This window comes from Talpa europaea, assembly GCF_964194135.1.
Source record: "Talpa europaea genome assembly, chromosome: 1".
NCBI classification, from domain to species: Eukaryota; Metazoa; Chordata; class Mammalia; order Eulipotyphla; family Talpidae; genus Talpa; species Talpa europaea.
In genome coordinates, this window is record NC_140073.1 from 117,998,043 (window position 1) to 118,025,085 (window position 27,043).

Below are 27,043 nucleotides of genomic sequence, written 5' to 3' on the forward strand. Positions count from 1 at the left end.
CGTAATATATAAGAATAGCTCCAATGTGTTTTTTAAGTTCATGTTTTTCTACCTATTTCTAGAAAGAATTTGAAGTAACAAGAAGAAGATGTATATGTAATAGAACTTGATAAAACAAAACATCAAATCAATTAGAAAGGAGATAATTATAACAAAATTCCAGTCTTAAACTCTTCATGGCAGTGAAATTCAGATAAGAACAAATTTCACTGATGCAATATTATTACAGAAACACATTTTTCTTAGTATCAAAGTCTAAGGTTGATTTATCTCAGAGGAATATAGACATTTCAGTAAGCAACATGAATATATAATAAGATAGATGTGTCCTCAGCAATCATTTAACTTAACTACATAAAAGCACTTTATTTTACAGGTTACAAATTGATGAATCTATTTATATGAAGAGGTAAATTCTGATTACCAGAGATAAAATTCTGTGGGAATACAATAAAGGAGGTTTTAAAAGTCTAAGGGAATATGTCTGTCAGAACTTCTAATATTAAATGTTAATCCACATCTTATATGTCAAGTATCTATGTAATTTTATTTTGTTAAGTGCTGGAAATAAATCCAGTGTTGTTAGTTGAAAACATATAAATATATATTTTTGATAGTATTACATTCCTGGAAATTTATAAAACCTAGATTGTATCTCTTGAGTTAAGGAAGAATCATCTTTTCTCTCTACTAGTCAGAAGAGCAAAAGTTTTTTGTATGTAGAACCACAAAGTGTGCATGAGGTACACCATTTGACACAGGGCTATATAGTTTTATTAATCCCAAAGTACCATAAGATATATATGAGAGAGATCATATAAACCCTTTCCTTGGCCATAAATTAAACATTGCCTTTGTTTCTTGCCTCAGAGAACTGGTGTAAAAATTTGTATCTAAAATTTCCATGAAGGATTTTTAAAACATAGGTTTGATAACCCAACTATGTGATATAATTAGGGAATCACCATGATAGGAGACAGAGACATTCTTAAAGACAGAATTTAAATACATGCAAAATTCTTCTGTCTTTCAAGTATCAGCCCAGTCAGTCATGGAATGCCAATTCCCACATCTCCTCTAAAACATCTCAACTAACTTTTGCACTTAATAGATGACTTTTGCTATCTGAAAGTTAGGAAAGTTGTGCTAATAAAAAGTTGATTCAGTCTCAAAAATTAAGAAAAATGTTGCTCTGATCTCTCAGATCAGTTAAGTATTAGAACTAGTCCTCACTGACATCTGTCTCTCCCTCTTCAGCTTCCCAGGATGTTGTCACCTGCTTTTTTGGCACCTGCTGTCAGCCTATACATGGTTATATAAGTATATACTAGAGGATAGGTCCTACGAAAACAAATAAGATCTGTTTTTCTTTTTCACTGTGCAAAGTTGGAGGCAATCAGAGAATGTCAGGTGAATTGAATTAAAGTATAGATTCAATTGTAGGAGGAAATAGCCTGTATATAGAAATTAAAGTGATAGATATCAGATATTTCCACCCCCAAAATACTGCATAGATCTCTCTTAGTGATTGAAACTTTAAATGAATCATTTATAAATAGCCAATATAGTTCCACATTTCTGCTAAGCTTAAAACTAGTACAGATTTCTACTGTCTAGCACAAATGCTTACAAGTGGATTAAGAAAGTGTGACTGTCTTTAGGAAAAAGGGTGCAAACAAGTGCATATTGAGAAGAAAAGGGCAGGTAGTTGGCCCAGACTAGAAAAGATAGGTTTGCAAGAGATGTCTCATTGTGAGAGACTGGGCAGTCCATGGGTAGCCAAGGGGAGAAGGGACCAGGGTAAGGAGGCTGATAAAGACTGCAAGCTTAACCCACTTCCCAGCTTGCCCCAAAGTACAACGAGCTATCAAATAATCCATGCTGTATTTTACCGAGAAAGAAAACTTTCTGTAAAGAGTTATGCTTAGTCATGTGACTCCTTTTGGATACTTTCAACCTCCCTTTTTCTTCATCATAAACATATAGTGATAAAAGCAATATCAGCTGTCATTGTCACCAGCTGACCAATGTATCCTACCCCCACATCTGGTTTCAACCTATTTTCAATTAGGAAGCCGCTTCTTCCAATTGGTTGATGTAACTGCCTGTGTGAAAGTATGCCTTCTTTGGCAGCTATATTTTCTGAGTCACCAAGATCGTGAAGCAACCATTTGAATTTACCCAGTTGTATTCAAATTTTATTCTAATGATCTTTGCAAAGAATCTTAGCTTGCACAAAGGATCTGTTCTGTACATCAAACAAACAAAAAAACAGAAACACTGTTGAGTTGCACGTCTCAAGCTAGTGACACCTGAGCATACAATTTATCAGGAAAGGATAAGGATTTGGCGTACAGGAGAACCACCTGCCTCAATTCTAAAAACTCCCCGGTGGAGCAGTAGTCTAAAGATGCCAGCTAAGTAGGTATGATTTTATCTCACACAATCTTGATTTTCTGAACTTCTGCAGGTGCTTCAGGGTTTGAGTTTGGAATCATCTCTGCTATTGTTATTCCTTCAATTTGGGGGGATCATTAAGGAATTTTAGTTATTTAGTGAAACTGTATAAAAAACATAAATGTATATTTAAATAGAAGCAGATTATGATATTAAATTCACAAGTGCCTTATAGGTTTATGTAAACTTATATTCAAAAGAAGTTTTACAAGATTTGGGCTATTATTTTGTGTTGAGAATTGTAAAGGTATGTTATTACTATTAATAATACTGTAATAATGCTTAATCAATACATAAAAATGTTTGCATTTTATATAATTATACTCCTTGAAGTTCATTCATTCATTATGTAACCACCATAGAATACCAGAAACTCCATCCTTAGACTTCTACTATCTTGTGGTTAAGTTTAAATCAACAACCAGTGGCTTCAACTTGCCTTTAATATTTAGAACTATTAACATCTATCTTTGCTCTATTTAACAGAAATATATTTTGAGGGAAGCACAAAACTTGCATATAATTAAATTTTTTATAATTTTCTGTTTTAAGAGGAAAAAATTATTTGGGTTCATTTTATAACTACTTTAAATTCTTAATCCCTCAATTTTAAATTCTAAAGTATATAATTGGTAAATAGAGAAACAAGAATTAAAGAGTCAATGAGGAAAGTTCGGCTGTCTTAGAGAAAGAGTGGCCCTTCTACCCAAAATGAAACCTTAACTCAATCCATTAAATTGTATCTACATTTTGCCTTGCCAAAGATTCCATCACAGTGAACAATTTCTCCCATTATCCTTTCTTTTCCTTAACTGTTATTCAGATATTCCTAAACTTGTAAAATGTACACTCTAGTACAGTAGCTAGCAAGTTCAAATTTGTCTCCCCACACATTACTAAAAAAAGGTGCAGCATTCACAGAACTAAAACACTACCTCTGAGTGTATTCTGTTGAAAGAACCAAGCACAATATTTCCCTTTTAGAGGGCTGTGCAACCATTGTAAACAGCAAGGGATTGCATAATGTTTCAAAAGTTTTCCAGTGCTATGTCATCCATGTGCTTTAACAGTTAATATGTTTTTAAAATATATTTTGAGGAGTTGATAAGAACTTGTGCACAGTTTCAGAAAACAGAAAATAAAAGGACTCCCTCAGTATGCATGGACTTAAACTATAAGCATGCTCTTTATTGCTTTACAGTAACTTAGTGCCAGAATTACCAAGTTAAGATGAAAGAGAGACATTATTTTTCCTGATAGCCCTGGAGGCACCTAGGATGTAGCATTACTTACCTAAAGATGGGTCTTTGGAGATGTTTCTTCCTGATTGTGACATGGTCATCCATTTAAAGGTGAAGGTTTAACTTCTTCCTGGAAACCACTCCAGAAAATCCAGGGAGAGAAAGTGCAAGCTTATCCTAAACTATTGTGCTGCAAGGAGCCGAGAAGGAAAAAGTAGTTTCCTCTTTCTCTTTTTGGGTGCTGGGAGAAAGCTTCCCTGCTCTCTGCCAGCTGAGCTGTGTGTCCATAGAGGCCACATAAGACAGGCACATTGGGGCACTCCCCCACAGAGCAGGGTGTGCAAAAACCACCAAGAGTCACGTTGATATGGGAAAGAGAAGTACACAGGACCCTCGGAAACAGAACAAAACAAACAGGAAACTTCCTACTGCAGTGTCACCCAGGTAGGAGCTCCCTAAGTTATTGCAGCCATGAGAGCAGTCCTTCCACATGCTGGTCAAGCTCGGAAAGCTAAGTCCCTCCCTGTCTTTAAAACAGCCTGTTCTGAGGCTCAACTTTTTTTCTTCAAAATAAAAGTTGTACAGCTGGTTCAGCAGTCCCATGTGAGTACCCTCTGTAAGTATGTTCTGTTAAAATAAGAACTGTATACAAGTTAATGAAGAAAGATGGACTCAGGCTGTGTGGCTGGCTCTACTTCAAGAGATTATAATTATTTTACAATCTTGCTTTTATTCACGCTGGATAAAGTGTGGAGACAACTCATCATTTTTGGCACTCATAACCTAATAACCTACACTTGGCTGAAGTTGAAGATGCCATTTCAACTGATAGAAGCCCATGTGAAGTTGGCCAGAGCTACATAATTTAGATGAACAAGAGCTGCTCAGTTCCTATCAGTAACACTGAACCCAGATGTCTGGATCCAAGTATATCTTTCCAACTTTGAGGGGACACTGCAAAAATGACACGGAAACACTCACGTTCAAAAAAAAAAAAACCCTTCTCAAACTTCCTGGAAACCTATGGTCTGTGGTTTGTATATTGTATGATCAAATTTGACTTTGTAACTACAAAAGGAAAGAAAAGTAAGTATATGAAAGTAGTCATGAACAGTTGAAAATAAATGACATTACAATTATTTTATTTGGAAACTTATATTCACACTGTAACTCTTGTTCTAGTTATAGATAAGGTGAATCCTTGTATTTCACTATGACTTCATTGGAGATATACGTGTACCTGAATCAATAACAAAATTTCTACCAAATCAATAATAATGTGAGATTCTAGGTCAAAGGTTTCATGTGTAACAAAATAAACTATCTCAAAGTAGTCCTAAATATTTACATGTGAAATGTTTTTATAAAAAATTTAAAATGTTTTTAAAATTTATAATGTAATATGAAAGTGGGGAATAAAACAAAACGTATGTGCCTTTGTTGAAGATCCTTAAAAATAAAGATCAAATGTCATGAAGGAGGATATGACCTATTAGGTTATCATCTGTAGTCCTTTGCCACTTTCTATATACTTCCACCGGGACATGAACACTTGTGTATGTTTCACCCAGAGGAAAGACAAAGAAGGACAAGAGAAATACAAAGAAATCTCTTGATTTTACTGAATAATTCTAATCCACTCTAGGGAATGGAATCAGTATGAGAGAGCATTGAACTTAAAATAAATTTGTTTCAGTCCTAGTTTTACAAACATATGGGCCTTTGTGGGAAAATTTCTTGACTTATCTGTGTCCCAGTTTCCTCATTTGTAAAATGAAGTTATAATATTAACTGAATTCTATGTTTCTTTGCAGCTTTAATAGTACCATCATGCCATTTCGAAATATGAGTAGTTTGCTTCTTAAAAGGAACCAGTATAGGTTTTAAATGACTGATGTACCCAAAACTACACATTTATTATGTAAAATTATAAAAATGAAGGTAAGGATTAAAAAGGAAAATAATTTTTATTACATATGTATTTAGGTAGATATGACATATTTATAAGATGACATCTAAATCAATGTTCCCTTAACACATCAATAAATAGCCAATCATAAGTTCACTTCTAGGAAATACAGTTAAATCTGAAAACCAGCTCTATGCAAACTGATGTACAGCTCTTTGGATAGAGCTTTATTACAACCCTATGCTTTGACATTCTTTGTATAAGAATGCATATAAATAACATCATGTTGCACAGTCCTCTGGAAGGATTTTAGGTTAAATGAGTGGCATGTAATTTCTATGCTCACAGTTCATATATATTTCTATTAATTTATCATAAAATATTCCTAAGGGATAATCAAAGAGAATAATAAAAACACCAACTTTAAAAACATTCATTTTCTCTATGAAATAAAAAAGTGAAATTATTTCTTTAAATACCTGAGGAAAGGAACTAACACAAACACTAATAAACAACTAATCATGGAATATTCAACTGACAAGCAAATATAATCTAACATGAGGCTAGGGGCTTAATTATCAATGAAAATCTGAAAATTGCTAAATTACATAACATCTATTCTTGCATTTATTTTATATTCTTTTCACTCTTAAGTTATTGAGAGAGAAAACTTAGATTCATATTTATATAAAGCACCATATTTAACCCAATTTTAAAACCCAAAGAACAATAAGAAGATATCAGCAAATTAAATATTCACTTGGCATAAAGTAAAACATTATTTCTTAAATGTCTTCACTAACTTTTTCTCAAAGAGCATTTAACTTTTACATAGGAACAAAAAGTTTACTTTAGTTATTTATTCAACATTAATGTAGCATTCAATAACAAATGATGAATAATGAATAATAAAAAGATCTCATTATTACTGCTTAAACTGTAAAAATATATTCCTTAGATTAACACAACTTTACTATGCAACATAGTAAAATTTATTGTATAAAGAGCCAGTCTGACACCTCTATAAGATAAACTAAATGTAATTTAATATGAGTAACTATTTTTCTAGTGTCAGGGGTCAGAAATGGTGTTTTTCTTTCTCCTGTTATGGTAAACTCCTTTCTGCCTAACTTTGCCTAACACTTTTGCCCAGTCCTTACCCCCCTCCACCTCCCCTCACACACACACACACACACACACACACACACACACACACACTCCCGCCTTAGCACATTTAGACTGTCATAATTGCTGCTCAGTTAATATTTGTTCAACTTATTTGGTAAAGCATTCAGCCAAAACACAATATAGCCAGCACAGTTAACTTATTTTATGTGACAAAATGCATGGATCAACTTGAATCACTTCCAACCAAAAGGGTACTTAGCCTATCATGGTGTTTTGTGTCAAACATCTTGAAAAAGAGTTAAGCTTTTCTTTCCTTATTTTTTTTTCATTGTAATCATCTATTCCCTGCCTCTGTTTGTAATATATGCGTCAAAGCACATAATGTAGAAAGTTCATGTGATGTCATGGCTAGGAACTGAAAAATTACAGTATTTACATGTTATTGTTTTACCACAAAAACCTAGCTGAATATCAGTCTGAGACAAAGTGTGTTGTTCTTTTATTTTTCCAACACAGTTTAACAATGTTACAAGCTATGTACTTAAGTAAATTTTTAATTAAGCAGAGAAGGGGGCAGGAAATACAAGGAAAAAATGATCAGTTGATATTTCAGATTCTATCATCATATACTTATGCTCTCATTTTAAATGTTTTTAAAAGCCTGCTTCTTTCTCTCTGGCCTATTTACCTTCTGCCAAGATAAGAGATGGCCCTGTACTAAGCATGATTAGAGAATATCCTACATTTAACTCCATTTCAGTAATTTTCATTTTTTTTTACATGAAAAATAGACTGTCAACTCTAGAGGACATAAATGGCAAAGTGGGAACTATTCCTGACAGACTAACCCAATTCTTCCTCTTTATCACTTAAGGAAAAACTACTGTGTGTAAGTGGGTGAAGCAGCATTATTTTAGAAATATCTTTTATCAGCTGTATTCTTTCAAGGTAAGGCATTCACAAACATCTTATCCATTTTCTGTAACAAATTCCCTTCTGCAAATGTCACAGTGGATTATGAAGCTTGCTGATAGGTGGTGGGGTTGGGATTTGAACCTGTCACATTCCTGACCCCAAGCTTCTACCCCTACTGAGTAGGTTGTCACCTTGTCAGATGCTCTGCCTCTGAGATCACTTGAGCTCTTTCTGGACTTTACTTGACATTCTATGACAAAAAAGAAGCAAATAATCTCTCTAATAAGTGTCTCTTTTTCTCTTTATTGTCTACCCTACATAAATATCAAGCTGATTATAGAACTGAAGCATTCAGTAGAGGAGGAGTAGGCACAAAGAGGGAAGGGGGCACAATGGAAAATGGTGGGAGGACTACAGGAGATTGTGTGCTGGGTGCAGTACTATGGGGGCAATAACTGATGGGGGATTCTAATACTGTCTCAATTTAAAAAATAAGTAGGGCCTCCCTGGTGGTGCAGTGGGTTGAGCGCAGCGCTGTGAAGCTGTCTGCAGCCTCTGCAGTGCTGGTTCGATTCCTGGCCTGCCAGGGAGATTCCCACATGGCGTGGCAGACTTCTCCTGTCTCGCCCGCTGCTCCCCTCAGCAGTGTTTTTGGTCCATCTGCCTGTTCTGCTCCCATTCTGTCTCTGGTGAATCCTCTCACCCTCCCGTGCCTCTGGCCCGTACCCAGTTCTTGTATAAATAAAATAAATCTTTTAAAAAAAAGTAAATTTAAAAAATATATATATATATATATATCATTGCACAAAGATCTACAAAGAGTTCACAGGACTCAACAAAAACAGAGTAAACAATCCAGTCAAAAAATGAGCAGAAGAGTTAAATAGATACTTCTCCAAAGAGGAAGTGCAAATGGCCAACAGGTATATGAAAAAATCTCCAACATCACTTATAATCAGGGAAATACAAATCAAGAAGACAATGAGATACCACCTTACACCAGTGAGAATGGCACATATTTTAAAAACTGGCAACAAATGCTGGCGAGGATGTGGAGAAAAAGGAACTCTCCTACACTGCTGGTGGGAATGCAAATTGGTCCAGACACTTTGGAAAGCTGTCTGGAGGTTCTTCAGACTACTGAAAATGGAGTTACCATATGACCCAACAATTCCATTCCTAGGGAACTACCCAAGGGACACAAAAACATTAATTCAAGAGGATACCTGCACCCCTATGTTTATTGCAGCACTATTGAGAATAGGCAAGATATGAAAACAACCCAAATTCCCAAAGAAGATGACTGGATCAAGAAGATGTGGTACATGTACACAATGGAATACTATTTAGCAATCAAAAAAGATACATTTATGCCATTCACAGCAACATGAACGGAGCTAGAAGGAATTATGCTTCAATAAAATAAGTCAGAAGGAAAAAGAAAAAGATCAGATGGTTTCACTTATAGGAATATAGGGGAACCAAGTAAGGGAACATGAAAAAATAAATAAATAAATAAATTAGCAGGCAACTATAAATCAGAGACATTCTGCAGCGGAGGGGGAGGGAGAGGGATCAAAACAGGGGAGGGAAGAGCACAAGGGACTATGGTGATGGTTCATGAATTGGTGGTGGGAATTTTGTGGTGGGAATATATATATATATATATATATATATATATATATATATATCATTGCATTGGTCTTTTTGTTCTCAATCCATCAGCCCTAGAAATGGCTCACTGATATCAAGACCAAATAACTAATAAGTTCTTCTAAGATCTAAAGGGAAGCTGTTCTATTATTAAAAAAAAAAACCTTGCCTAAAATCAAGGAACACACATTTAAATCTTAACTTAAGCAATTTTCTCTTCAACTCCCTGCACATGTGTTTCCTTACCAGTCAAACTAAAATACTAGACTGCATGACCTCTAAGATCCTCTCCAGCTCTAAATTTTTGTGGTTCTGTGACTGACACTAAGATAAAATGTCAAATTATTTAAACTTAGTGTCCAAGCAAGAATAAACTTTCTAGTCATTTTTAGCTCTTCTTAACCATTACAAGATCATGCATACCAGAGTACTTTTCATCCCTATTGTTTTGGGATTAAAACTATAAAACAAATACTACTATTTGAATGTGAAAATAAATTGCAGCATTTTTATCTTTTCTAATTAAAAACATTTTTTTCTCTATATCTTAACATTCAACTTGGAACAATTCTCTCTAGAATGTAAGCTCCAGGAGGACATGGATTAGTGTCAGTCTTATTTCCTGTGCATGGAATACAAAACACTCAACAGGTAATTTATAGAATGAATAAGCACATGAACTAAGTGCTGACTGATGTTATTTCATCTTCTGACTTAATATTTTTCTAAAGGCTCAGTCATATCTGGCAGCTAATCAATCCATGTATCCTCCATCCCACTATATTTCTTCTCGAAAGCTTATGAATTTAGAGGAAAGTGGACTTCTTTGACCATAGAATAGCAGGAAAAGGGTGGCTTCAAACCCAAACTTGCAGGCACTTGTTCCCTTTAGTGCTCTCCATTGTTTATAACAATGTCTCTTATCTGGTCACCTGGCTTCCTGCAGTCATCTACTGAAATCTGTTCCTGCTCTGTTCAGTTGGGCCATTCTTAGAACTATGGTCACACCATGCTAACTGATCCCTTACTGAGCCTTCAGTGGTGCTGCAGGACTCCCTGACTCTCAGTCATAGCCTTCATCTGGATCCCTGCCCAAGCTGTTACCCTTTTGTTCTGTGTAGGATCTCCTGCCCCTTGCCAGGGATATGGCCAATTCATGGTAAATACATTGACCCCCATCTTATCAGATTTCTTAATTTCCCACAAGGCAAGCACAACTTGCTGAGATCTTCACCACAAATAAGCACCAAGAAATATTTGGGATTGAATTTATCACACTACCATTATAATTCTGTTGTAACTAACTCACTAAGTCACTGGAAATATTCTCTAGTTTATACTTTCACTTTCAACCAAACATGCTTCCCACCCTGGGATTTCAACTCACAGCTAAGAAGTCAAAATATTTTGATCATTTGCATAAAACATCTTCAATCTGGGTCACTCTTCTAGAAAGAAGAGAGATACTTTACCCATCTATATGGCAGAAAATTTCTTACTTTATGTCCTGAAAGCCCTTCATTCATGGTTTATAATAACTTCAAACCTGGATCATGTATGTCAGCTAGAGCTTCCAGAATTTTGGAAAGCCTTTTATGGTGTGAACACAACCTGACTTTCAGAGTATTGTTTTACAGGGTATTCAAAAGTTCCATTTAGGTATTCAAAGCCAGGCCTCTCACTTGTCTTTAACTTCATCTGTAATAACACGAATCCCATATCCCATTTTGCATGAAGCAAACAGATGTCTTTGGTTGACTGAGAGAAGGTAGGATCATATTCATAATAACAAAGAAAAGAACATATTATTGTCATTATTTTATCAAGTTTTCATAACTTATTCATTGCTGTCGGCTCATGGTGCATACATGAAACTCTGCATTAACATTCTGTCAATCAGAACCTCACCTCCTATATACCCCATCTCAAAACCCAGATCTTTCAATTCATTCTTTGCCATCATGCCTCATGCCAACATTTTGTGCCTCTAGCACTCTACTCTTTTCTGCCTCTTCTGCACATACTATTCTGTCTAAAATGTTCTCTTCTGCTCACTGCTCTGATTGCAGCTGCAGTTTCTCCTCCTCATAGAGGGGACTCCCACGACAACCCCATCTGAATTTCACACACCTGCAGCACTGCCCTTGTTTCCATCAGGGTAAATATCATACATAATCTGTGGAGTAATTATTTGTTTCCAATTTACCTGTTTAATGAATGGATGAACTTACTCTGCAGGATATGGTATCTCAGGGGAAAAAAAAAAAAAAGAAAATGTCACCATTACTGATTACCCTAAAAATAAAGCTAGTCAAGTTATACCAAAAATATATTTCTTTTCACATATATGACTGTAAGAACCTAAAAATAGACTCTTGCTGATTTTTGCATTCAAAACATACTCTAATACTTGCACATGTGTTTTTCCTTAAAATATTTGTCATTACACATCTTCAAATTGGGAGCTCTATATGTGCGAGGATAAATTTAATAAGAATATTAAAATTTAAAATCATTTTGGAAATGGTTCTCAATGACCAAAGATGGTTTCTACCTTAGGGGCAAAAGCAGACTCTACCCAGTTAATAGTTTTAAACTAGATTTTCTTGATGTGTATGTCAGACTTAAAGTTTATTGACAATTTATCAATAATAAATCAGAATTATAATTTTCTTAATGAATTAATAAGGAAGATCATGTTCATACAGCATTATGTACAAAAATCAAGAGTTAGATACAACCTAAGTGCCCATCAACAAATGATTGGATAAAGAAGCCAGAATAAAACTCAGCTATAAAGGGCCTCCCTGGTGATGCAGGCAGTTGAGCTCAGCACTGTGAAGCTGTCCGCAGGCTCTGCAGTGCCAGTTCGATCCCCGCCAGCCACGGAGACAGCCACATGGTGGGGCAGACTTCTCCTGTCTCGCCCGCAGCTCCCCTCAGCAGTGTATTTCGTCAGTCTGCCTGTTCTGCTCCCCGCTCTATCTCTGCTGAATCCTCTCACCCTCCCGCACATCTGGCCTGTACCCTGATTCTTGTATAAAAATAAATAAATCTTTTAAAAAATACTCAGCTATAAAAAGAGATGAAATCCTGCAATTTGCAACAACATGGATGGCTCGAGAGTGCCTTATGCTTAGTAAAATCAGAGAAAGACAAATACTGTATGATTTCATGCAAATGTACATAGAAAAACAAGACAAATGAACGAATTTGAACAAATGTAATTTTCTAGGCTATGAGACCAAATCAGTGGTTACCAGAAAGGAAGGCAAAAGAGGAGTTAGTAAATTGGGTAAAAGAAGTCAATTTATGGTGAAGGAAAGAATTGGACATTTAATGGTGAATTAATGTAATAAACAGAGACACTGATTTATAACAACACACACCTGACAGTTATGTGTTATAATGCAGTTATTTCAATTTAAAAAATAACAAAAAAGAAATAATAAAGAATAACTGTTCCCCCAATTGGTTAACTCTTCAGTCAGGTATCAGTATTGAGTCTTTCTACTTCACAAAAGAGAAGAAATTCCTCTTTGTCATTGAAGTGTAGAAACAGGTCAGTTAAAATTTGATTGGCTCCAATTAGCACTCCCACAAGTTCTGACAGCCTTTAGAGCTGGCAGTCAAATAACTTCCTTTGAAAGAGTGTGACATTCTGTGAAAATATCATCAACAACAACAGCAACAAAGGAAATCATTTAAAACAGACTCTCATAGCCAAATACCCCCCACCCCCGCTCAATGTGTACTCAAGCAACATATAAATAAAGCAACATATAAATCTACTATAAAAGGAAGTAACTTTTGCATAGTGGGTAGTTAAATAAACATTACAAAAAGCAACGTCATTATAAAATACCTTTGAGTTAGAGAACTAAGAAAGAGATGGGTGAACTGAGGCTTGAAGGATGAATAGATATTCCACAAACAGGCTAAGAGGAAGGGCAAGCAGAATATTCCATCAGCCCTGAGCACCAGGGAACAAGAGATTTGCATGGCACATTGTGGCTGAAGCAGTATAGTATGGCTTCTGCAGTTACAGAAGTTCACACCATAACAAAAAAAGGAGGAGCTGTAAACAGGGAAATAATTGATGTGATATCACTGTTTAAAAGCATATGATTCAGATGTTTTCATGACTCTCAAACATGCCAAAAATATTCTTAACTGCCAATTCTTCAGTCAGTGGAAAGTTGTCCAAAAGTAGTCGCATGCTGAGACTCGTTCAGTTTCTCTGAAGCTCTGAAATTCATCACTAAATCATTAACTTAGCTTCAGTACTGAGTCATCATTACCAGCTTCCCTCCATATTTTAAGCTTGGTTTCAGCATGATTCTAAATTCAATTAGCTTTTTTTTAAGTCTGTTTTAAGCTTCCAGTAATGTCTATGAATAAATGTGCAGAACTACCACCAAGAAATGAATTGAATCAATGTCAGTAAATGGAAAATTCCTAATGCTAACCTATTGACTCTCCAAGCTTTCAGAATTAGACAGTGATAGAGATAATCTTGACTCACACTGACTTTGAATAGAAGCAACCACTCAGTTTGCTAAGCTTTTAATAGTCTGTGTGGTAGGTTCTATATAAATAACTCAAATATATAGAAATAGATTGCTAACTCTGATTACCTTTCTAAAACAAAAAATGAGTAATTAGCAGAGAAAATAGAGACCACAGATATATGTACCCTCACATTCATTCAGTTCTCAAAAAATTCATTCCAGCTTCAGCTTTTCTGTTTGAACTTATTTTCCCCAAGTACATATCCCCTGAAATGACCTATCTTTGCCAATCTCATCTCTGGAATTACTATTTTATTTTTCATATCGTAACAGCATTCTTAACATTTGTTCTATGGCATGTTACAGTTACCATAATTTACTTGTACATTCATTTAATTAAACTTAAATTCCTATACAGCATTTAAACTAATCCAGTGAACATTTTTCCCAACACAACATTACTTGCTGAACCATCTCATACAAAAGTTCTTTTCCTAACCGCGTATTAAAATACAGGTCCACTTTAGAAGTTCTGCCTCTTTTGTTAACATTATGAATCTTCATTCTGATCTAAGGCCCTAGATAATGTAAGTCTTCCTGCATCTGCTCTTTTCTCCACCTGACCCTATGGAAATATGGAAGCAGCAGAGTTTATTGGTCACTTACTGCTAGAGACAAATACTTTCTGCTAACCTTTTCGTTTAGTTCTATACAACACACCTAGAAGGTAGATTATCTTATCTTCAAGTCACACTCAAGGAAATTAAAGTTGAGAAAATTTATATAATTATCCAAAACTATACATCTTGTTTGTTAGAGTAATAGGATTTGAATCCAATTCTATCCCATGCTGTCATCTTGAGTAATAGGATTTGAATCCAATTCTTTCCCACTCTAATATCTTTGTTCTTATTAACAATGCCTCTCCATGATCATATTTTTATTTTTAATAGTAGTCTTGAGGGGGAAAAGACATCTTGGATGACCATATCTTTATTGTGCGGGTGACAAAATGAAATTTTTATTTATATATATTTTTTACAACACTGTATATGATTCAGAGGTATAGAATCACAACTCTTCACGTTCCAATACCACACCTATCACTGGGACACCCACAGTCCTCTACCACAGCCCATTGTGCTACCTCCACACTTTCCTTTCTATCCTGCCCCTCTGCTTCTTATAATTCTCCAATCATCTGAATTAGGTTGAACTCTAAAAATTCAGACTGAACTTCAGAAACATGAGTTTGATTTGTATCATTCTCACAATATAAACCTCAAACTTGTATGGATCAGTAAACCAAGAGAAGAAATAAGAGAAATAAAAGTGTTTTAAAATTTAAATTTTACTTTGTATTTGTCACATAGTCTTTATTGAATAAAAGTGGAAAACAAAACTTCTGGTCAAAACACCACCGAGAAACTCCAAGAAAATAAAAATTAAGGCAGAGTAAACAAATAATTGAACTTGTAGTTTTATCCCCAACATTCAAAATGATTCTCCAACACTGTGTGTCTGTTTGCAATTCTCTTTGAAATCATGCCCATAGCAACCTGTCTCATAAAAAAAAAATAATTCATTAATTAAAATTCTCTACCTTCTTTCAAAAACACACAAAGATATTTCAACTTTGCAAAAAAAAAAAAAAAGAGTAGACAGACTCTATTCATAGATCTGTACAGCTCAGAGTTGCCTGGGAGATACTTAGCCTTTTATTTTACTACAAGGATAATAATGGTAACTGCTGCCATTTTCTGAACACATACTTTATACCAGGCACTGTTGAGTGCTCTGCAAACACTGTCACATTCCATTCTCTCAAACCAGTCTGGGGTAGGAGTTAGTATCCTATTTTAGAGAGAGCTAACATTTCAGGAATAGGATTGGCAAAGCAAGGATTTGAGCCTAGGACTGCTTTCCTCCTCTGCCCATGCCCTCCATGATTAGGACTATTTAATATCTTTCACTTTGGTTGCCTTTCTCTATTCCTCCTATTTTTTGTGTGTGTGTTTTATGCTTCACTCTCCTTTTTGTTCCTGTGTCTTGAATAATTTTCCTTTCCTATGAGCTACAAATATTATTAATTGACTGTGATCTTCACAAATTTATGAACATTCTATACTCATTTTCCTCAGTTGTCCTACAAATACAGATCACTGCTGTTTAGAATGTACACATTGTTTTAGTATACGAATTCTTGGGCATCTATTTTTTGACCTTGAGGTAATGAGGTATTTGCTATAAATAGACTCATAGACTCCTGGAATCTGAAGGGACCTTCAAGGTCATGTTATTTACCCTCCTAACAACTGCAGAATTCTGGCTTTTCCTTTCAGAGACAGCTTACTACCAAGTAGACTTTTACTTTGATCTCTGACCCCAAGAACCTCTCATGATATGAAAATGTCATCTTAGTCAATGCTACTTATAATAAAAGATAGGTGTTTTCCTTATATCAACTTCCTCACTTGGTATACAATCAAAACAACAATAATGTGCCCCAGCAATGGAGGGAAAACTGTTTGGGGGCTTACTAAGAGGTAGTACATTTGTAGCAATTACTAATGAGTAGTGAAAGATAAATTATGATTTTAGGTACATTTTTGCCTTAAATACTACCATTAAAAATAACATGTTAATTTCACTATCCAATGTGACAAAGGATATAACAGTTTTTTAAAAAACGACTAAATCAAAATCATCAAGTGACTATAAACCAGAAACACACTGTGGGGGTTGGGGGGGGAGAGGAAGAACTAGAGTCAAAATAAGGGGGGGGTGCAATTGTATGGGGAATATAACCAAAATGAAAATGCATACATTGTGCAAAGATGAAAAATGATGTTAAGAATTATATAAAATAAAATATTTTTTTAAAAAAGGCATAGGCCATCTTCTTAAGGAACTCAAGTTTAAAAGAAAAAAATCTATACTTAAAAGTAATTTCAATACACTTCAGTAAGTAAATTCATAAAATAAATAAAAGGGACAAAGGAACTTATAACAGAAATAAAGGAAGACTCACAGAGGAAATTATTGTTTTAGCAAGGTTTAGCCAGTGATTAGAAATTTACCAGTAAAAATTATTACTATTTTACTGGGAAATCCAATCAAAGGAAAATAGAAAATAATACAGAAGCATGAAATACCAATACCATAGTATGTAGGAAATCACAGGTATCTTGGTGCAAATGATAAAATGTTGAGGAGGAATGGCAGGGGATAAAGTTGAAAAACTAGACAGATGCTAAATCACATGAACCACATGGGAGGAACTTAGACTATATCCAATAGACAATAGAGAGTTTCTGGTGAGCCACAGTCAGGGAAACGGCACCTTCAGTTTTGCCGATAAAAATAAGGATGATATTTTTGAGCATAAGTCTGACTGCAGGGATGTCATTTAAGTCAGAATAATCTTGGAGATATATAATAATTTGAAACAAGGTAAAGGTATTAATGGAAGACAGTGAGCCTACTGAAGATATCAGCAGATATACAGCATTGGGTTTAATGAGTAGTAGTGTAAAATGAATGAGAACTAGTATAGGAAGGCCTAGGTTGGTAATAAAAAAGAAAAATGTATGATTGAAAGTTCACTGGTGGAGCACAGTCTGTCTGCAATATTAAAGAAGGCCCAAGACAAGATGTTTCATGGAAAATTGGATATATAAATTAAAGGTATATAGTAACTAAGTCAGTTATAGGGATAGATGATGGGGGGAGGTATTTCAACATACATATAAAATCACAAATGTGGATGGCATTGCTCACAGAGATCATGCAGAAGAGTAAAAGCCCATGAAAGAAACTCTGGCAATTGAAGGAATGGTAAGGGAAGAGTACCCAGTGTAGATGCACAGGGATGAAAAATCGAGGTGGAAATGATTAACCTTCAGCAACAGTGAAAGGAATGACACATTGGAAAAAGCTGTCACTAGTATGAAAGGTGAAGAGCAATAAAAAAAATAAAAGAACAGAAACCTTTCCATTAAAGTTGGCAATATGGAAGCCACTGGGGACCTTAAATGAAACACATGTTCAGTGCAGTTTTAAAACAAGAAAACACTGGAGTTTGGGGAATTTTTCTGATTAGGTATATACTAAACTTGTTAATTTTGTTTATGGAAATAAACATTAAAGGAAGTTATGGACTAACTATACAAATAGTTGGAGTCACAGAACAAAGAAATATGACCATCTGTTTATATGACAATATTTTGCTTCAAGGAAGTGTTTTAGATTTTTTTTTTCACTTTAATGTCTTGTTTTAAAATTTCTGAGGAATGTTTTCTTCTGGGGCAACATGTGTAAGAATTCAGCAGAGATCTAAATGCAGAAAGATCAGGACAAGGTTGCCCTAATATGTCCTCTTCAGTTTGGCACTCACCTAGATAACTTGATAGCCTTTATTGGGGAATGGAAAAATAATCTTTTATATTTATTTTATACATGAGAGTGACACTCTGCTAGTCCTGGGTATATTTAGTAGCCACAGTCTGTCTCATGTCTCTCCATCATTTTTTCAGAGGATCCCTGTGCTCCCATTTTGATGTTCAAGTCCCAGACTACAGCAACCACCTAGAGCTAATGTTCTATGTAATTTGTTCTGATCCTGACTTCTTTAAAAATGTAGCTGCTCTGTGTTTCATTACTTCAAAATGACATGGTGAGCCAGATGTCATGACAAAGAAATCAAATTTATGAATGTGTGAGCATATGATAAATACCTGCTATTGGATTCCAGGCCATGATTATCAAGAAATCTAAAAGTAAGCAATCATGATAAGTTGATTGATGTTATTTAGTTATAGGTGGCTTTTAAATCATACCACATAATCAGATATGTATTCTTCTGAACTAGTCACAGGCATTATATATTCCACTTCAATTCTAATAAATGCATATTTGTGTATTTATTCATTCAAAAGAAATAATAAATACTTGACATATTTTCTGCACTACTGGAAAATAAGACATATTTCAAATAAAAACACTGCTCTCTGGGAAAAAGAATGAAAAATATAAGGTACTCTCAATATGATATAATTTGATTTTCCCAGATTAACCAAATCACCCAATGCTATTATCCCAAGTACAATACACTGAACAAGTATTATCCCAATGCTGTTTCTTAAATATAACCTTTGTTTTTTCCTTAGTTTAAAATGTTGCTTTTGTTTGTTGAACTGTTCTCTGTTTCATTGCTTTTTCTGATCAACACTACATTAATTAATGTAGCTTTTAATTAATGCAGCTTATAGTTTGCATAAACAATGGATAATATCCCATCAGTTTTTTCCCTTCCCATATTTTTCTTTGACAGTAATATATGTCTATTCTTTTGAAAAAAATGTATTCATCAACATAATCACTTTATCCTACTGACCTAAGCAAAAGATTATTAAGGATAGGAGTAGCCAGAATTCTAATGATTAGAGAAATTAATTACACACCTGGAAAGAGGGAACTGTAGTCATACATTCTGTGACTGCATAGAATTTGGAAATACTGGCATAAGTTATAGGCTATGTATACAGTATCTTTTAACCACGACATATCCATTTAAAAAGGTGAGCGGCAATGAGACAGAAGTAGGAATTAGTATTCCACTCACTGCTTAAAAATGGAGATGCCTTGGGTGCTGTGAAGCTGTCCGCAGCCTCTTCAGTGCGGGTTCAATCCTGGGGGGCTGCGGAGCTACCTACATGGCACGGCAGACCACTACTGTCTTACCCGCTGCTCCCCTCAGCAGTGTATTTCAGTCAGTCTGCCTGTTCTGTTCCCTACTCTGTCTCTGGTGAATCCTCTCACCGCCCCCTGAACCTCTGGCCTATACCCTAGTTCTTGTATGCATGAATAAATAAATCTTTTTTAAAAATGGAGATGCCTTATAAATCAGGCAGCATCTAAAACTAGGGAGTGAAAGTATAAGATAAGCCTATAATCTTGTGTTAAAAGAAACATTCAAAGAATGATGGGACACAGAAACCAATGAAGAACATAGGAACAAACTTAAAGCTTCACTGATCAAATATGGAGCAATTTAAGCATCAAATTTAAAAAAATGATGCTAATATAGTTTTGCCCATTGAAAAAAATAAGAATCCATGAAACATTAAAGATGTGAGTTACCAAATAAATTGGTAAGAAAGCACTTCCTTACAGTAAAATGCCAACTATATATACATACATATATATATATATATATATAAATGAAATGATGAAGTTAGAAAATAAATGAATATTAAAACCAATGGATGGGGCCTTCCCGATGGTGCAGTGGGTTGAGTGCTGCTCTGTGAAGCTGTCCGCAGCCTCTGCAGCGCGGGTTGGATTCCCAGCCAGCCAGGGAGACTCCCACATGAAGTGGCAGACCTCTCCAGGGAGACTCCCACATGACATGGCAGACCTCTCCTATCTCACCAGCTGTTCCCCTCAGCAATGTATTTCGGTCCGTCTGCCTGTTCTGATCCCTGCTCTGCCTCTGGTGAATCCTCTCACCCTCCCATGCCTCTGGCCTGTACCCCAGCTCTTGTATAAAAATAAATAAATCTTTAAAAAAAAAAAAACCAATGGATGAAAGTTTGGTGAAGAAAAATAGGTTATTGATAAGTATTGCATTGAATCTAAATGATTTTGGTTTATGGATAGTTTAACAATATTAAGCTTTTCAGCCTTTAAACATGGAATGTCTTTCCATTTATTTGTCTCATTTCATGTCTTTTATGCATGTTTTATAGTATTAAAACCCCAATGGTATTTTTCCCAGAAATAGAAAAAATAATCCTAAAGTTTATGTTGATAAACAGAAGATATTGAATCAAAGCCTTCTTGAGAAAAAAAGAACAAAGCTGGAGGCATCATCACAAATCCTGATTTCAAAATATCTTACAAAGGCACAGTAATTAAAATAGTGTGGTAGTGTCACAGAGATATAAATATAGATCAATGGAACAGAATAAATTCTAAAAATAAACCCAGGCATATACAGCCAACTGATCTTTGACAAAAGTACAAAGAATGCACAACAGGAAAAGTAACAAATAGTATTGGGAAAAACAAATATTGACATGCAAAAGAATGAAATTGAGATCTTATACTATACATAAAAATTAACTCAAATTAACTCAAAAATTTCCTCCCAGAGGAAAATGTAGGGATACAACTCTTTGATATTCATCTTGACAGTTATTTCTTGGATATGACACCAAAATTACAGACAACAAAACGAAAAATAAGCGGGTGTGACTACATCAAAATAAAATATTTTTGCAGAGCAAAAAAAATCAACAGACTGAAAAGGTAAATTGGGGAAAATATTTTCAAACTATCTACTTGATAAGGGATTAATCTGCAAAATACATAAGGAACTCCTATAAATCAATAGCAAAAAACAGACAGACCATTTTTTAAAAATGGGCAAAATCTTTGATATTGACTCTTTTGTGATTTACCCAATTGATTTTACACATAGGCAATTCTTCCTTTGACTCAGAAACAAGTAGTTTCCTAAATATTATTTTAGCTTTTTAGCCAGCATTTGGCAAATATTGATTATATTTCATATATGTTTTAAAATTTGTTTATTTTTTATTGAGCACTTTTCAAATTTAACATCCGGAATTTATTTTAGTATATGTTATATATTGACATTTATCACAGCTAGTCTATTTATTATTTTTCTTTTACACATTGCAATGTGATGCCAACTTTAAGATATACATCATCTTTTAAGTAAAAGTGTCTATTGACAGCTATTTATTCTATTTCAAATATATGTTTATAAATGTTAAGGAGAAATGGGCAAAGAGATGACTACACATTTCTCCAAAGACATTATACAAATAGCCAACAGGTAATATGAAAAGGCATTAAACATCTCTAATCAAAAGGGAAATTTAAATCAAAACCACAGTGAAATATTACCTCACACCAGTAAGGATGACTCTTACCAAAAAATAAATAAATAAATACCAAGTATTGGTAAGTATGGGAGGAAAATGGAAAACGTGCACTATTGGTAGGAACATATACTGATATAGCCGCTATAGAAAACTGTATGATGGTTGCTGAAAACATTAAAAATAGAATGATGATATGATCCAGCAATCCCACTTTTAAGTATATATATCCAAGGGAATTGAAATCAGGATCTCAAAGTGATATCTGCACTTCCATGTTTACTACAGCATTATTCTTCATGCCAAGATATGAAAAATAACTTATATGTGCACGGATAAAACAAAATAGATCAAACAAAACAGATAAAACAAAATGCCCTAAAGGACATTATGTGAGTAAAATAAAGCAGTGAACAGAAGAACAAATATTGCACAATTTCACTTACATGAAGTATCTGAAATAGTTAAAACAAAATATAATGGTGATGGCCAGAGGATAAGATAAGGTGGAAATGGAGGAATGGCTATATAGTTTCAGTTATACAGGATGAAGGTTGTATAACATTGTGGCTTAATTAACAATATTGCACAATACACTTCAAAAATTTGTATCTGTACTCTTAAGATGGCAAGTTGAAAAAACATAAGGAAATGTTGAAGAACTGTTTCAGTTCAAAAGGAGACATGACATCTAAATTCAATATGTAATCTCAGGCTTGCCCCTAGACTAGGAATAACATTATCTATAAAGGATATTAGAACAAGGACAAAATTTAAATATAAACTGAAGATTAGATAATATTTAATTGATGTCAAACTCCTGATTTTAATAATTAAACTGTAGATGTGCAAATAATACATGTTTAATTTTACAAATAATGAATGTTTAATTATAACCATATAATAAAATCAAATTTATGCACTTTAATTATATACACAAATACACATATGCATTTAGGAGTGAGACAGGGAAAATGATAAATGGAACAAAATATAAACAAATATTTCCTGGAGTTTCTTGCATTATTCCTACAATTTTTGAACTTAAAACAATAAAATGAAATAGTTCTTAAAATCTGTTATAACTATTTTATAAATTATATTAAACATTTAAAAGTCAAAGTTTAATTAATTTTTAATTATATTAAATAATTTAATATATTGTGTGTCTTATAATAAATTTAAAATACATAAATTTCATGCTTTTTTTCAGAAAATAAAACTTTAGGAAAATAACATCTATGTATGATCTATGTTCATAGTTATTTAAAGATAATCACTAATAAATAAAATATGTACTACAACACTGAGTTTTAGGCTTAATCAAAATATGTTCCCATCACAAAGATTTCCTCCAGCAATTTAAGTATAAATGATCTTCCAACTCTTAAGTCATAGACCATTGTTTCTCTAACTTTCTGGGATATATAAAATCTTCTGTCTTGAATAATAGTTATTTGTAGACCCATAATCTATGACAATGGACATAATAATACTGGACTACATAAAACTTTAAAGGTAGAATTTTTGCTTGTTTAAAATCTTTCAATTTGAGATGCCCTCAAGATGGCTAAGCTCTTTAATGTAATATTATATAAAATTATATATTTCAATTTCATATACAGTATATATTACATATTCTAGGTATATATCTCAACAATCCATTCACCCACAACATAGACAAACATTTCAGGCTTCAGTCATAACTAGACCACTCTCAGTTCATCTAGATTACTATGTTCTTCAGAAATTGTTAATTTTTTTTTTTAAATAAATTTTATTGTTATATTCCCCATACAATTGCAGCCCCCCCATTCTGACCCCAATCCCTCCCCTCCCGCCCCCCTAAAAGTGTCTCTGGTTCATAGTTTTTTGTTGATTTTGATTTTCACTATCTTATAGTTATTCATTTTCCTGGTCCCTTATTTAAGTTTTCTAGATTCCTGCTATGAGTGAGACCATCCGGTATTTTTCTTTTTCTTTTTGGCTTATTTCGCTGAGCATGATCCCTTCCAGCGCCATCCATGTTGCTGCAAATTGCATGTGTTTATCTTTTTTGAATGCTGAGTAATATTCCATGGTATATATGTACCACATCTTCTTGATCCAGTCATCTATTTTTGGGCATTTGGGTTGTTTCCAAAGCTTAGCTATTGTAAACAATGCTGCTATAAACATAGGGGTGCAGGTGTTCTTTGGAATTGATGTTTCTGTGTCCTTTGGGTAAATACCTAGGAGTGGAATTGCTGGATCATATGGAAGCTCTATGTTTAGTAGGTCCAGAAATCTCCACACAGCTTTCCACAGTGGTTGGACCAGTTTGCACTCCCACCAACAGTGCAGAAGAGTTCCTTTTTCTCCACACCCTCGCCAACATTTGTTGTTGCTAGTTTTTTTAATATGTGCCATTCTCACTGGTGTAAGATGGTATCTCATGGTAGTTTTGATTTGCATTTCCCTGATGACAAGTGATGTTGAACATTTTTTCATATGCCTGTTGGCCATTGTTAATTTTTTAAGAGAATATATCTTTAATCTTCCCCCAGCCGATTCCTGCTTAACATTCAACCTTCAGTGTGGGTACCTCTTACTTCCAGAAGCCCTCCCCTGGAATCAAGTCTGAAATAAATATCCCCTCTCTGGCTGTGAGCATCCTTACTTTTTTTATTTTCAAGGTATCTACATGTTTACATTAATTCTTTTACTTATTTTGGTCAACCATTAACTATAACTTATCTTATTTTGAGTTGATGGACTAGTTTACTAGATTGACAATAATTAAATGTATAACTATATTGTAATTTTGCAAAACTCAAATTTTGAGTTTGGGAAGAAGTGTATCCATCATTTCCTTGGTTCTGTTGACTGAGAAAGCCTACAAGTAATGACAATTAAGGAGACATGGTTATACCTAGCACCAAGACCTTGACTTCTACATGCCATTCTCTACTAAGGGAAATTTGTCTGTCCATCTACCTACCTACCTATCCATAAAGACATGCACACATATACATACCTGCTTTATCTCTTAGAGAATGTCTTCAGTACTTAATAATTGCTATTATTAACATTTCTTAATAGGATGAGGAAAAAAGGAATGGAAAAAATAGCTAACCCTTTGGGGTTTAGTATGCTAAAACGGTCCTGAGATATGCAAGTTAAACTTGGCATACTTTGGATCTGGGTCAAAAAATTGTTTATATTGGCTGTGGAAAATGGAATGCTAGACTATGTTGGGCCATACTATAATTGTATTTGAAAATCTATAATGTGATGGTTGAGCAGTCAGTCCAATTAAATAAGTTTCTGTCAGACACTGATTGGTTGCATTTTTCTCAGCACTTAAGGTCAATGCATACATAAAAGCAATAGAGTTTAACTTCTCAAGACCATTACTGAAGAAATAGAAATAAATTATCTGCAAAAAAGACAATGAGGAAAGGATCTTCCTTCTAAAATATAAATATTATATTAAGATAGCAACAGCAAAGATAGGATGGCCTAAAGTCATTTTTTATTCATATAAAAACAACAGTAAAACAAATCACTTAGAGTAAATAGTTTATGCCTTGAGCTCTCTCCTCAAAATAAACATTCCTTCTCCCATCTGACATAGAATCAAATGACACTGTTTTGCTTCTAAACAGAATTATTTTTTCTAAGGTTCATGAATGCTGATGATTCCCTTCAGGAGAGTTGAAACCTATAAATATTGTTCTAGGGAGATGATCCGGGAGTTTAAAGGAAAATATTTTATGTCAATAAAAATCAAATTAGTTTCAACATGAAAACCATACAAAAGAAGAAAATCCATAATGACACAAGAATATATTCAAACCATTTAGGCAATATTAAAGGGAAATATTGTATAGCTTGGAATACCATTACTTAGATCAGTTTCTGTCTATGGCAATGACAATTTAAACATTTCCTGTCTTGCGTCAGCGTAATATTGTTGTTTTTTCCATTATTGCAGCTCAAAAATACTTGGGCTGTTTTAATGATTAGTGTGTTGGCATACAACTGCACATGCCTCCTAAGAATATTTTCTTTAACCCTCAATCATGACTTGATATTTTAAAATGTTCAATATTGTCAAGGACTTTTAGCATCAAAACAAATTTCATCAAACCTTATTAGACAATTAGTTACGATAAAAATGACAACATGCTGGGTCATGAATATTCAATATCCATCACTATTTTAAATGCTAATGTGCAAAATAAAAGTATGAGAGTGATCCTACTTAAAATGCTAATAAGCAAGATAAAAGTATGGGTATGTTTTTTAATTCATTTCTATTTAAATGGTAGTCATAGCATCATGTTTACATGATCTCAGCTTTTATTCTTATATTAATATTCTAAATTTCATGGTCAGAATAAATTCATTTAGACCAGTTTGCACTCCCACCAACAGTGCAGGAGAGTTCCTTTTTCTCCACATCCTTGCCAATCACTATGGAGAGCTGTGTGATTTCTGGACCTACTAAACATAGAGCTTCCATATGATCCAGCAATTCCACTCCTAGGTATTTACCCAAAGGACACAGAAACATCAATTCCAAAGAGCACCTGCACCCCTATGTTTATAGCAGCACTGTGTACAATAGCTAAGCTTTGGAAACAACCCAAATGCCCAAAAATAGATGACTGGATCAAGAAGATGTGGTACATATACACCATGGAATATTACTTAGCATTCAAAAATGATAAACACATGCAATTTGCAGCAACATGGATGGCGCTGGAAGGGAAAATATTATTTTTGGCTCAGCGAAATAAGCCAGAAAGAAAAAGAAAATACCAGATGGTCTCACTCATAGCAGGAATCTAGAAAACTTAAATAAGGGACCAGGAAAATGAATAACTATAACAAAGTGAAAATCAAAATCAACAAAAAACTATGAACCAGAGGCACTCTATGGGGGGGTGGAGGGTGGGGAGGGGAGGGATTGGGGCCAAAATAAGGGGGTTGCAATTGTATGGGGAATATAAAAATAAAATTTATTAATAAAAAAGAAAAAAAATAGAGATATTTGCTAAAAAAAAAAAGAATAAATTCATTTAAAAACCATTCAGCAATAGTTTCTTAAGAACATTTAATGGTATTCTGAATTACTGATAAAGTGAAAAGGATGTGCATTTATCAACCTCCTGCATGGAAGAGATGTGGACTACTCAATTCTGTTACAACTGCGTACCAGTGAACGTACTAGTGAAGTAATGCAAGGTTCAGTTGACGTACGAAAAAGATAAATTTGTCTTAGCTATTGACTACAAAAAGGCATGCTGTTTACCACAATGAAAACCATGGAGA

General features: G+C 34.3%; 1 protein-coding gene across 2 annotated transcripts in view; it reads right to left on the reverse strand.

Moving 5' to 3' along the window:
* PDE1A (phosphodiesterase 1A) overlaps positions 1–27,043 on the reverse strand; it is a gene marked incomplete at both ends in the record, with an annotated part of 270,162 nt that overhangs the window by 189,804 nt on the left and 53,315 nt on the right. Inside the window, one exon of one of the 2 annotated variants that reach the window (XM_084245855.1) lies at positions 3,751–3,803. The exons of the other annotated variant lie outside the window; for it this stretch is intronic. Coding sequence (XP_084101981.1) covers positions 3,751–3,803 — 53 coding nt within the window. Of the gene's footprint in view, positions 1–3,750; positions 3,804–27,043 lie in introns of those variants that run through there. 2 annotated transcript variants of the gene reach the window in all.